Below are 13,825 nucleotides of genomic sequence, written 5' to 3'. Positions count from 1 at the left end.
CCCGCCTGCATCCCTTCCCTCCCTGCTGATTGGAGGGAAGGGACGGGGGCAGGGACCGGAGCTCTGCAGGAGGCGGGGGAACAGCTGAGACTGACACTACAGATGTAAACACAACCTCACAGCATGGCTGTGATTTATGAGGGATTGCAGAGTGCAGGGGGACCTTAGTGGGGTTTGGGATAGCAACAGAGGCTGGGCTGTATAGGCAGATCCAGCCTCTGTATGCAGATAACATTCTTTAAACACACCTCGGGTTCTCTTTAATAAATTGTCTATTTTTAATATCTCAGGCTGAGCCTTTTCAGTCTGTTGCGATAGTTCTTCCTCAGTGTAATTTGTGTGGAGGTTTATAACATACCCCAATAAGAAACATCTCTTATCTCCAGAATAAAATCTTACCCATACAGACTGTACGCTGTCAGTCCTCAGACATGTGTTCATAAATTACAAGAGTTAAGTTTTTAACAAATGTACAGACGCTTAACCTTTTTCTATCTGCAAGAAGTTTTGCATCAGAATGATACCATTCATTGGCTAACTTTAAAGAAAAAGAGTAAGCTTTCGGCTAATCTGCTTTCTTCAGACTTAATTCCTGTATGCTGTTGTAACATGTTAGAACAGACAGCTTATATACAGTGGGTTGCAAAAGTATTCGGCCCCCTTGAAGTTTTCCACATGTTGTCATATTACTGCCACAAACTTGAATCAATTTTATTGGAATTCCGCATGAAAGACCAACACAAAGTGGTGTACACATGAGAAGTGGAACGAAAATCATACATGATTCCAAACATTTTTTTTTACAAATAAATAACTGCAAAGTGGTGTGTGCATAATTATTCGGCCCCCTTTGATCTGAGTGCAGTCAGTTGCCTATAGACATTGCCTGATGAGTGCTAATGACTAAATAGAGTGCACCTGTGTGTAATCTAATGTCAGTACAGATACAGCTGCTCTGTGAGGGCCTCAGAGGTTGTCTAAGAGAATATTGGGAGCAACAACACTGTGAAGTTAAAAGAACACACAAGACAGGTCAGGGATCAAGTTATTGAAAAAATTTAAAGCAGGCTTAGGCTACAAAAAGATTTCCAAAGCCTTGAACATCCCACGGAGCACTGTTCAAGCGATCATTCAGAAATGGAAGGTATATGGCACAACTGTAAACCTACCAAGACAAGGCCATCCACCTAAACTCACAGGCCGAACAAGGAGAGCGCTGATCAGAAATGCAGTCAAGAGGCCCATGGTGACTCTGGACGAGCTGCAGAGATCTACAGCTCAGGTGGGAGACTCTGTCCATAGGACAACTATTAGTCATGCACTGTACAAAGTTGGCCTTTATGGAAGAGTGGCAAGAAGAAAGGCATTGTTAACATAAAGCATAAGAAGTCCCGTTTGCAGTTTGCCACAAGCCATGTGGGGGACACAGCAACCATGTGGAAGAAGGTGCTCTGGTCAGATCAAAGACCAAAATTGAACTTTTTTTCCAAAATGCAAAACGCTATGTGTGGCAGAAAACTAACACTGCACATCACTCTGAACACACCATCCCCACTGTCAATTATGGTGGTGGCAGCATCATGCTCTGGGGGTGCATCTCTTAAGCAGGGACAGGGAAGCTGGTCAGAGGTGATGGGAAGATGGATAGAGCCAAATACAGGGCAAACTTGGAAGAAAACCTCTTGGAGACTGCAAAAGACTTGAGACTGGGGTGGAGGTTCACCTTCCAGCAGGACAATGGCCCTAAACATAAAGCCAGGGCAACAATGGAATGGTTTAAAACAAAACATACCTATGTGTTAGAATGGCCCAGTCAAAGTCCAGATCTAAATCCAATCGAGAATCTGTGGCAAGATCTGAAAACTGCTGTTCACAAACGCAGTCCATCTAATCTGACTGAGCTAGAGCTGTTTTGCAAAGCAGAATGGGCAAGAATTTCAGTCTCTAGATGTGCAAAGCTGGTAGAGACATACCTTAAAAGACTGGCAGCTGTAATTGCAGCAAAAGGTGGTTCTACAAAGTATTGACTCAGGGGGCCGAATAATTACGCACACCCCTCTTTGCAGTTATTTATTTGTAAAAAATGTTTCGAATGATGTATGAGTTTCGTTCCACTTCTCACATGTACACCACTTTGTATTGGTCTTTCATGTGGAATTCCAATAAAATGGATGCATGTTTGTGGCAGTAATGTGACAAAATGTGGAAAACTTCAAGGGGGCCGAATACTTTTGCTACCCACTGTATGTTGGACTTCAGAAGGTGGTACAGTACATATATTATTTTGCAAATACATATAGATCCCATAATTACAACACCACACCCAAAGGGAGTCTTGAAAGGATGTTGGCTAATTTATGACAAATAGATAAGACCCATTGTTTACTCAATCCTCACATAACTGAGACTTGGGCCGGGTCAAAAGGAGCATAACTTCAGAGTTCAAAAGTTAGCTTACAATCAGAATAGACAGCTCTGTTTCTATTGCCGGGCCAGGCAAGTGTCCACCCAAAGAGCAGTTAAGGAGGGGGAAGCAGCAGCACACTAAGACTCGGCTGCTGGGAGGGGGGCCCCGACTCCTCCCTTAAAGTCCTCCTTTGTGTGCCTCAGCCGCGGGGAGGGGGCCCGACTCCTTCCTCCGTCTTCTTTTGGGTCCCCCTCCCATCCGTGCTCCCCCCTCCATTGCAGTAATATCCAGCAGTGGCAAGGTGAAGTCTCAGTAAAAACTCTCCATCTGGGCTCCAGGTAATGATCACGTGCCACCAGACCCCTCTGTCTCTAGTGCCTCTCACTACTTCCGTTCACAAAGTAGTGTGCGGCGCTTCAGACAGAGGTGCCCGGGCAGCACGTGATCATCGCCTGGAGCCCAGAAGTTGAGTTTTTACTAAGAAGTTGGGTCCCCTCCCCACAGCTGAGTCCCCGTGTATCACTGCGCCTCACTCCTTCACTGTAGAACCCAAGCTTGACGGGAGAGGGGGGTGGCACCTATACCAGGCTAAACTTTACTGGGGAACCTATACCTTGCAAACTTCTACTGGGGAACTATGCCTGGCTAATCTATTCTGGGGCACCTATACCCCGGCTAACTTTTACTGGGGCACATATACCTGGCTAACCTGTACTGGGGACTCTATACTTGGCGAACCTATACCTTGCCAGCCTGTACTGGGCGACCTATACCTGGTTAACCTATATTGGGGCACCTTTGGCTGGCTAACCTATACTGGGGCACCTATACCTAGCTAACCTATACCAGGGTAGGTATAGCTGGCTAACCTATTCTGGGGTACCTACCTGTACTGGGAGCACATATACCTGGATACCTATATTGGGGTGCACCTATACCTGACTACCTATACTGAAGGACTAAATACTGCATCGCAAATAATGTTCTTGAGCCGGGGGGAGAGGGGCGGGGTGCATATTTAACACCCTTGCCCTTGGAGTAATTTAGCCTAGAAACTGCCCTGAGAATGGATGCAATATACGTCTAGGCTGAAAAGCAGGGGCGTAGCAATAGGGGTTGCAGAGGTAGCGACCGCATCGGGGCCCTTGGGCCAGAGGGGCCCCGAAGGGCCCTCCCCCAACTACAGTATTAGCTCTCTATTGGTCCTGTGCCCATAATAATGACTTCTATAGATACTTTGAATACTGGTAATCCTTAAGAAACTGTTTCCCATGCTTTTCTTGCACCTCTGACACTGTAGTTGCCATTAGCAGGTTTTGGTGCGCCGTATCAATTGTTATGTATAGAGTGCTTTGAGGGGGCCCCATTGTCAAACTTGCACCGGGGCCCACAGCTCCTTAGCTACGCCACTGCTGAAAAGAATTATTAAATACCATCAACTCAGAAGGCTGCTTAGCCGAAAGCTTACTCTTTTTCTTTTAGGTTGACTAATAAATGGTATCATCTTGATTCAAAATGTCTTGCTTTTGCTGAAGGCTAACATGGTACAATAGTCTACTCGCAGCTACACTCAAATTTTTTACCCTGGAGGAACCCCTTTAAATAATTTTTGGATCTCAGGAAACCCCTGCTTTTAATGAAGGGAGAGGTGATTCATTTTATATTAGGATTGGTCATTAAAAGGGAGTGAGGTTAAATGCTTTATTATTGTAACAGTCCATGCTTCCAATGAGGACATAGAAAAGCTTGGGACATCATTTTAAAACTTTCTCAACCTGCCAGCTGAGGCACATCACCTCGAAGAGGAAAAATAATCTGAATCTGAACATGACAAGGAACCCCTGCAATGTCCTCAAGGAACCCTGGGGTTCCAGGGAACCCTGGTTGAGAAAGGCTACTCTACTGAGTATCCAAGTTCACTGTCTAGTCATGGCTTCAATTCATCTAATGGCCCTGACACACCAGAGAGCGGCTTGGGGGTTGTTTACATTTTTTTTTAAATGCTTCAAAGTAGCGCGATTGCTGCAATTTTTCTTCAATTTTCATGTAAGTCAATGGAATCATGTTTTTTTTTTTTTTAAACTAAAATGACCCACAAAATTCTATCCATGTGTCCAGGCCCTTAGTCTATGTTACTCCTATAACAGCATAATCTTTGTCTCTTTTATAATCCAACTTGGGTTCATCATTTTTATTGGTAAGGCTTCTTTAATTGGTTAGAATGCATTTTGTGTTAACACCAGATTATACCTTTTTATTAGCAGTTCAAAGTTTAATCACCTGCTTACGTTTTGTGACCTCTATACTCAGGGGCGCTTCTAGCCTTTTTGTCACTCCAGGCAAGAAAACCTGTGGCGCCCCCCGGCTGCCCATTGGGAGACAATCTATGGCGCCCCCCCATACATACACACTGTACATGCTCACACACACACATGAAATGCAGATAACACGCCCTTCACAGATCAAATGCAGATAACTGCAACAACAACAAAAAATAACATTTGTAAAGCGATTTTCTCTCGTAGTTCTCAAAGCGCATAAGCATGGCTCAGACCAGTAATTCGATGATTGGTAAATAGTGGTACAAAAGAAGATTTCTATAAGTCTGCAAATGCCAGAATAAACAGGTGGCTTTTCAGTCTGGATTTGAATATCACCAGGGAAGGGGCTGTCTTTACTGGGTATGGTAGGGAGTTCTAAAGCATAGGGGCAGCATGACAGAAAGCTCTTGCTCCAAAGGTTTTGAGGTGCACTCTGAGAATGACCAAGTTTATGGAACCTGCTGATCTGAGGTTATGAGGGGTGTGGAGCAGTTTCAGCAAGGCCTTCATGCATCCAGGGCCCAAATTGTGTAGGGGTTTAAATGGAGTATTCTCCATTTTACAGGTAGCCAGTGCAGTGAGTGATGAAACGGTGTAATGTGACAGTGGCGAGGCTGGTTTGTTAGTTATCTGGCAGCAACATTCTGTACTAGTTGCAGGTGGTCCTCCACAAATTAAATGCATATATTATGTCCCGTCCCATAGATAATATGCAGATAACTTGTCTCCCACAGATCAAAAGAGGATATCGTGCACATCATGATAACTGACAGCCTACACATTGGCAAAAAAGGAGTTAAAGGAGTTGTCAGGCCAAATTGAATAAAATAAACGCTACTTACCGGGGGCTTCCTCCAGCCCCAAGCTCCCAGGACCTCCCTCGCCACAGCTCTGCCCGCAGCCGTTTGCCGGAGCTGCGACCCGGTCCCCGGCGATGACGTCAGAACGACCTGGAGGTCGCTCTGTACTTTGCCTGCGCGATCGGCGCTATCAATTACCGCCACGTGGGCCGGGTGGACTGGGCAGGCGCAGTAGTTCTATTTTTTCTTTCTTCTTCTCCCCTTTAAACATGTATTATATTCTAATTAAAGATGTCGCGAACATAGAATTTTCTGTTCGCCAACGCAAACTTCCGCAAAATGTTCGTGAACCGCCATAGACTTCAATGGGCAGGCGAATTTTAAAACCTACAAAGACTGTTTCTGGCCACAAAAGTGATGAAAAAGTTGTTTCAAAGGGTCTAATACCTGGATAGGGGCATGGCAGTGGGGGATCCATGCCAAAAGTCTCACCAAAAATTACGGAGTTGACGCAAAGTCGGGTTTTAAACCCTAATGAGAAGAAATCACATTATGCACAGCTCTGGGTGTCATTGGGCTGTGGAGTGTCTCACACAGAGAGATACAAAAGCACTATCAGAATACAGTGCAATAATAATGCATTGGAGTGGTTCTGTGCATGCAACTTAAAGCGGACCCAAACCAAACATTTTTTTAATTCAAAATATTTAGTTGCACCACTCTGACACATACAAAGATAAATAAACACTCCTTCAAGCCTATGAGCATTTCAGTGCATGCTTTTCAGCCTTTTCTTTTCATAGCTAGGGTTATACTGGCGGCAGCCATTAGCAATTCCTCCATTGCCGGACACCATCTACTCCAGCATTTTGCCGGAGTCTGTCCCGGCAATTTGAAAGGAAGGGAGGGGTTTCTCCAATAAATGTAAAATATTTTATACTTGTCATCATGCAGCTGAAAAAAGGCTGCTATTTATTGTTATAATTTAGAAAATAGATTTTGTTTCTGAAATCTTGAATTTTTAATTTGGGTCCACTTTAATAAGGCAACAGTACAGCAGTAGTGTGCACACAACTCTGGGTGTCAGTGGGCTGTGCGCACACAAAAAGCATAGTAGACCGATGTGCTAGCTCTCAAAAGGGCTGTTTGGAGTGCTTTCACAGCAAGTAAGAAACAAGAACACGGGCCTAGCTAAGGCTACGTTTTGCTTGGTGAAAGTTTGCATGTAAATTTTTACCCGTTTTTATGCGAATTTTTGTACAAGAAAATTTGCATTCGTTAAATATATCATAATTTGCCTAGTAGCAGCTTAGTCATGACTGCTGACAACTTCCTGTAACCATGGATCTAATGCGAATTTTTGCGCAAATAACTTGAAAATTTGTGTTGCCTATACAAAGCATTGTACGTGGATCATGCATCCAAAAAAATGATGCAGGATCTCAGATTTTTTGACATGTACGAATGTGTGCAAATATTCGCTTTGAATGGAAGCATTTCCATTCACTACCATTAATTGCCAAATCAATGCAGATTTTCTGAGAGAAAAATCTGACGCAAAACACACAAGTGGAAGCCTAGCCTAATACTTTCCCTACCTATCTGCAGCAAGTCTGACCCTGCTCTCACTAACAGTCAGCAGCCATTAGAGAATTGATCCAATATGGCCACCGCAACTGCTTTTTGATAGGACAGAAGGAACATAGAGAAATGCACCCTGTATGTATTTAGAGAGTTTAGCTCATCTAATTCACCCTCATTTGTCTCTTATCACAATGTGTAATTTGATCTCTCCCGTTTCACCTGACTGCCTTGGAAGATAAGGCAGATAAGCTCATTTGAAAGCACAAGATGTTAATAATATGTCTGCTTCCACAGGCAGTAGAAACAGTGCAGATTTATTTCAGGATTTGTATCAGCTGTAACAAAAAAATGATTTTCATTAAGGCTTCTTTCCCACCAGGATGTTGCGTTTTAGGGAACGTTATAGGTCGCATAACGTGCCCCTAACGCAACGTCTGGTGGTGTTGGTGGAGGACGCTACCTAGAGCTGCGTTATGCAGCTCTTGGTGCGCCTTTTTTGTGCTATAGACTGCGGAGACCACGTGATCCGCATCACGTGGTCCCGCCAGCCAATCACCGCACAGAGCGGCACTCCAGGAAGTAAACACTGCACCTCACACCGTGCAGTGAATATTAATTAGCCATGTGGCTGGCCGAGGAGGTGGAGGGGAGACCTCCTCCTCCAACATTACTGAGCATGTGCAAACAGTCTAACGCGGCTTAGCCGCATATTACGCACAGCATGCAGCACTTTGTTTTAACTTGCTGCGTTAAAATGTAACGCAACGTGGGCACTGTGAACAGCCCATTGATTTTTCATTGCTGTGCGGTGGGCTGCGTTGCAGGCTGCACTAATGTGCGCCTGTAACGTCTTACTGTGAAAGCAGCCTGAAGGTTATTATAGTGTTGCATATCTTTTAGAGCAGAGAGGACGTTCTGAGTTCAGGTCCGCTTAAACTGCTTACACAAGTTGGAAATTTGAATACAATTTTGTCATTCAAGATGTGAAACTTTGCAGATGTTTTCATTTTCCTGCTTTTTTGTTTTTTTTTTTGCTTTATTTCTTTTTCTTGAAATAAAATGTATATACTTTAAGCTTTGTGAGTTAGTGTTTTGAAATACCTCCTAAATGTAACCATGCATTTGTTATTTTAGTAATATAATTGTATTTCATGATCTATTAAAACTGGCCTTTCTATAAACATGTATTGTAATTTGTTTCAGGTATTTTGGTACTGCTTTTTGAATTCATGCTTTTGTGTATTCCATAAACAGTTTGTCTGCTAATAAACAATTTACATAATCTCCCTGTAGGCTGTTCAGAAGCTCCTGGATGTGGCTCAGTCATGCCATGCTACACAGCTGAAAAAATTAAAAGAAACAAGTGAAAAGTGAGTGATGTGGTTAGATATCTTAGAAATACAAATAACTGTTTGACTGGTGATGGGATGAAAAAGCCAATGCAAACTGTGAGACCATGGGGAAACCGTTAAAATGATAAATGTTGACTGGTCCAGAATTATCAATGACAAGTTTTAATGTATGTAACAAGTGATTATGCAGCAATATAAAATTACAAACTCATTTTGCAGTGTTAGTCAAATCTATCAAGCTATCAAAATTCTTCTGTGTTGTTTCTAGCAAAGGGCCTTGGCCACAGAAAAGACTTTTCTCCATGAATTCTTGTTTTTCTAGGCTCTGTCTCCTAGTCTTGCATGTCTGTGCCTTGGAGGTGGCAAGTCCAGGGGTGAAGTTTCGGTCCCAGCCATACTTTCCATGCAAGTGTGTTTCTAGGTTTTGGTTGGCGCGACCAATGAAAATCTGCAAGAAGTGCATTTGATAGGTTCACTGCCAAGTTGCATTAAATTTGCGTGAAAACCTTAAATTCTTAACAACTTTTTGACCATCTCTAACCACTGCTGATGTCAAATATCACTTTTGTAAACTTGTAAATATTCCCAAAGAATTTTAAATATATGCCTGAAATCCAATGTAAAATGTAGAAACCTCTCATTGGCTCACTGATGCTCACACCACACGGGACAATACGGCCAAGCAGCCAGCTTCTGCTGTTTTTAAGACTTTTGATCCAAAGGACTCGTATTGTTGAGCGTGCTCGTATTGTTGAGTTGCTGGTAAATGTCTGTGGACTTTTGCACAACTGTTAATGTATGTCGTTTTTGTCTGCCAGTGTATCTGTTGCCTGTCTTTGTACTTGCCATGCCATGTGAACCACAAATAATTCCGAGTACGACTTCCGACGCACTTGGCGAATAAATCTGATTCTAGTATAGTTATGAGAGCATAAAACAGAGCCCTATGTTGGTCTGTATTTGCACACCTACCCTCTATATATTTTGATATTCTGCTTGACTGATGACTACAATGTGTTTACGTGTATAACCCTATAGACATTCAACTTTAAAGGTCTTTAACTTTGGGGTCAACTGACTCCACTTTCAGAATGGAGTGCCTGCATCCTCCATGAACCAACGTTGGAGTTGAGTTGACCTGCCCTGTTTTCCATAGGAACAAACTGACTTCATCCTACTCCCACCCTGCAGTGCATCTCAGAAAACTTGTGATAATGCCATAATGCAGTGTCCCTGTTACATCACCCTGCTATAGCTACACTCTCCTCTGCAGATGATGAGAATGGGAGAGGGAAGTCAGTAGCAGTGCAATAATAGAACATTGTAGGTTCAAAAATGGATACGAGCAATGAAGTTCAACCTCGCTGCACCTCTATTCAGAGGAAAACCAAGGTATCTTCCTCCCACATCCAACAGTCATAACTGTGGATGCCATTCAAAGCTAGGAAGGTGTCCAATAGATTTTGCTAGAACCTCTTTCTGTGGTAAGATAGTCCACATCCTAACCACTCATACTGTGAAGAACCCCTTTCTAAGCAGGTCGATAAAATCTACTTTCCTTTATGCGTAGATCATGGTGTCTTTGTACAGATCTAGGGATATGATGCTCATTTGAAAAGATTTTATATTACCCTTGTATGTATTTATGCTTGTTATTTAGGTCACCTGTAAGTTGTCTCTTTTCCAAGCTAAATAAGCCCAGGACCCATATGCAATAAACTTTTCCTGCTGAGTTATCTCCTAGGAGATAATTTTCATATTCTCTTTACAATAACTTTTAAGCACAATTTAAAAAGTACCTAAAAGTTTGTGGAAAAGTACTATCAAAATTCTTTTGAGTATTTTCTTGCTTGCTGGTGGTTTAAAATGCATTTTCTGACAATGTGTGAAGATATCACCTAGGAGAAAACTCAGGAGAAAAAGTAAATTGCGTGTGGGTGCAGGTGTCTAATCTTTCTTGGTAAGTGAGTCGTGCCATAGCCTTGATTAATTTAGTTGCTTGTCTTTGTACCTGTTCTAAAATATCAATGTCGTCTCTATGGTGTGGGTCTCAACAGTGGTATCACAAGTAGGGTGTGTGGGGTTGCTCGTCACATCGGGTGTCACCATTACAATGGTGCGACTACTGAGTAAGCAGTGCAGCTGAGTGTCCAGAAGCAGCTCACCTGTTCTTGGGCTGCTCTTCATCCTCTGCCCCTCCCCCCTACTGGGTGGTTTTGCTCTGCTCCTCCACTCCTCTAGCTTCTGATTCCTGGTGGTTCTTTCCTTTAGCCTCGCCTGTAATATAGCGCCACCCCCTGCAATGTTTTTGTGTTGGCCTCGCAGTGCCACTGTAGCTGATAGAGATGTCAGAAAGCCCCAGCAAGAATGTGTCATATGAGGCCTGTCACAGAGCCTATGAGCGTTTATATAAGCTGTGAGTTGGATGCTGTTTTCTGGGCAAGAGAAGAGTGGCGTGGCAGCCGCAGAGATCCTTTACCAGTCATTACATTGCTTGTCCTAATGACTCCAAACATGCTGAAATTTGTGTGTCTGATGGAGGAGGTCATAGTAATATGTGTGTGAGGGGAGAAGGACATAATGAAGTATGTATGTAAGTAGGAGGGGGAGGAGAGAGTCTGCAGAAAATTGTGACAGAGGGGGCCAGTTGAAATAAGGGGGTGGGAGATACATATTGGGGCAGCACGGAGGCGTAGTGGTTAGTGCTCTCGCCTTGCAGCGCTGGGTCCCTGGTCTGAATCCCAGCCAGGTCAACATCTGCAAGGAGTTTGTATGTTCTCCCCGTGACTACGTGGGTTTTCTTTGGGCACTCCGGTTTCCTCCCACATCCCATAAACATACAGATAAGTTAGTTAAGAAGTGTAGATGAGTGGACTCCAGCACTCTTGGATCACTCAGACAGGGGACCGGACATGCCCATGTAACTGGCTGGACGGTAGGACACTGCTCCTTTAAGAATGCATGCTCAAGCGATAGATGCAGTAGTATGCGTTGCAAGGGGAGAGAGACTGGACAAGGCTGGCACTGCAATTCAGGAGTTTATTGTTGAAAATGTAAAAGCTTAGTCAGCGGTGGTGGGCAATGCAGATAGTGGCTAGGTGGGCGCCAGGTCAGATGCCTTCTCAAACGTTCGTTTCGCCCCGCTGGCTCTTGCTCACTGAGAGACAAAGGGTTTGCCTCTCAGTGAGCCTCTACAATAAACTCTACAATAAACTCCTGAATTGCAGTGCCAGCCTTGTCCACTCTCTCTCCCCTTGCAACGCATACAGATAAGTTAATTGGCTTCCCCCTAAATTGGCCCCTGACTACATAAATGCACTACACGATACATACATAGACAAATGAATATGGTAGGGAATAGATTGTGAGCTTCTCTGAGGGACAGTTAGTGACAAGACTATATATATATTCTCTGTACAGCGCTATGGAAGATGTCGGCGCTATATAAATACTAAAATAATTATTTTCACAAATCGTCTCATAAATTACTTATTTTTCACTTATTTAAAGGGAACCAGAGATGAATGATTCACACAAAATAAACATATCAGTTGATAGCTTGTAAAGAATAAATGCTCTACCTGATAATTTCGTCACTCTGGAGTGCCTTTTTGAGTGTTTTTTATCCATTATTGCTCCAGGAAATATCCAATATGGCCGCCGGCTCATATCTCTTCTGCTTCCAGGTTATAAACTGTTCTGGATGTGCTGTCTATAGACTATAGACAAGCAGGGCTGCAGCAGGCTTTCATCTGTCTGCTTTCAACTTTATTATTCTGGTATGCTGTGTGGCTGCCTGTAGGAAGTGTCTCTCATAGAAATGAAACTGCATACAGTAGATAATGACTGGCTGCACACAGATACACTGTCTGTTTCAGAGCTTCATTCTCGGCAGCAGCAGCCTCTCCCATGTAAACAGCTCTGAGTATGAAATGTGAGCCAGGAGGGGGAAGGCTTGGGCTTGAAAAGACTCCACAGAAGAGTGACTCAGCTATAATGATTCCAGGTCAAACCTCCACTGAATAGTGGATTCTTATCACAGTTGATTACAGATAGATTAGACTGAGAAGAATAAAACTAAAAGCTGGGTAGGTGTTTACTGTCATGTTCCCACTGATAAATGTAATAAAATACATGAGGGTGCTTCGTCTCTGGATCTCTTTAAAGGCGGATCTCTCAGAAACAGCCGTATCAGTCCGCCACACGCCGGACTGTCGTTGGAACACCCACCCAGCGGGAGGTGACGACGGACCCGTCGTTGCCTCCAGTCCGGCGTGTGTACGGACCTTAAGTGATTATTTTGCTTGTAAATGTGCTTAAAGGTTATTTTTATCAAAGTAAGTTGTTTCTGATTAACTTCATTTCAATATTACTTTTCTTACCTTCATTTATATAATATTTTTGCTCTTTGGAAGCTTAAAAATGTAACATACGAAAGGTCAAAACAAGTGAAAAAGCTTTGTGAATAGAGCACAGTGTGACACAGGGCGAGGGTTATGGCTGGAGTAGGACACATTAAGAGATCTTCCAATATCCAGCAAAAATCAAGCATAGTTAGGAATGCTTAGGGCTGGTTTACACTACAAGAGCTTTTTTAAGTGCTTGTGATTTTTAAAAAAAAAAAGCTTTTGCTAATGTGATGCTATGTGTATGTTTTCATTTCGGGTGTTTGTGCCTCCTTCTGTCTGCTTGTGCCACCTTCAGTCCTCCCATGCCACCTTTGCCCCCTGTGTGTCCAGAGATGGATTAAGGTGAAATGGTGGCCTAGGCAAGCAACAACTTTGGACCCACCCTTGATGGCCACCTAGCTTTTTTTTGGCTATTATATACTGGGCCCCTAGACTCTCTCCAGGCCCTAGGCACCTGCCTTGTGGTTGATCTAGCTTCCCTTTGTATGTGTCCCTCTGTGCCTCCCTCTGTCCCACTGTGCCTCCTTCTGTCATCCTTTGTGCCTCCCTCACTCCCCTTGTCCCACTATCTGTTCCCATCCGCCTCCTGCGCTCCCCGAATCCAATGTGTAAAGGCAGAGTATAGTGCAGCAAAAGCTGTGCTCTAAACTCCCCTCTGGAGACCAGTGCTGTGCCTTTGTGACCATCCTGTCTGTTTTCTGCTGGCTCCATCTAGTGCTAGTACCCCACTCTTCTCATGTAGCGTGTAACCATGCTACGTGCGGTAGAAGATGATAGGCACTAGGGTGAGAGGGGAGGGGACAGGCAGAAGCACAGCACTGGACTCCGGCCAAGAGGTGAGAGCACGGCTTCTGCTGCACTTTACTCAGTCTTTACACACTAAGCTGGGATAGTGCAGGAAGGGTGTGCACAATGAAATGCGACAGGCTCGGCGGGTTGTTTGTATCCCTGG

General features: G+C 43.8%; 1 protein-coding gene across 1 annotated transcript in view; it reads left to right on the top strand.

Moving 5' to 3' along the window:
- Positions 1-13,825, top strand: part of PLCB3 (phospholipase C beta 3) — a 201,313-nt gene that overhangs the window by 147,669 nt on the left and 39,819 nt on the right. Inside the window, exon 21 of the mRNA XM_068261207.1 lies at positions 8,406-8,482. Within this exon, the coding sequence (XP_068117308.1) occupies positions 8,406-8,482 (77 nt within the window). The remainder of the gene's footprint in view (positions 1-8,405; positions 8,483-13,825) is intronic.

This window comes from Hyperolius riggenbachi, chromosome 11, assembly GCF_040937935.1.
Source record: "Hyperolius riggenbachi isolate aHypRig1 chromosome 11, aHypRig1.pri, whole genome shotgun sequence".
Taxonomy (NCBI): Eukaryota; Metazoa; Chordata; class Amphibia; order Anura; family Hyperoliidae; genus Hyperolius; species Hyperolius riggenbachi.
Note: the sequence above shows the minus strand (reverse complement) of the source record. Positions and strands in the feature narration are given on the sequence as shown.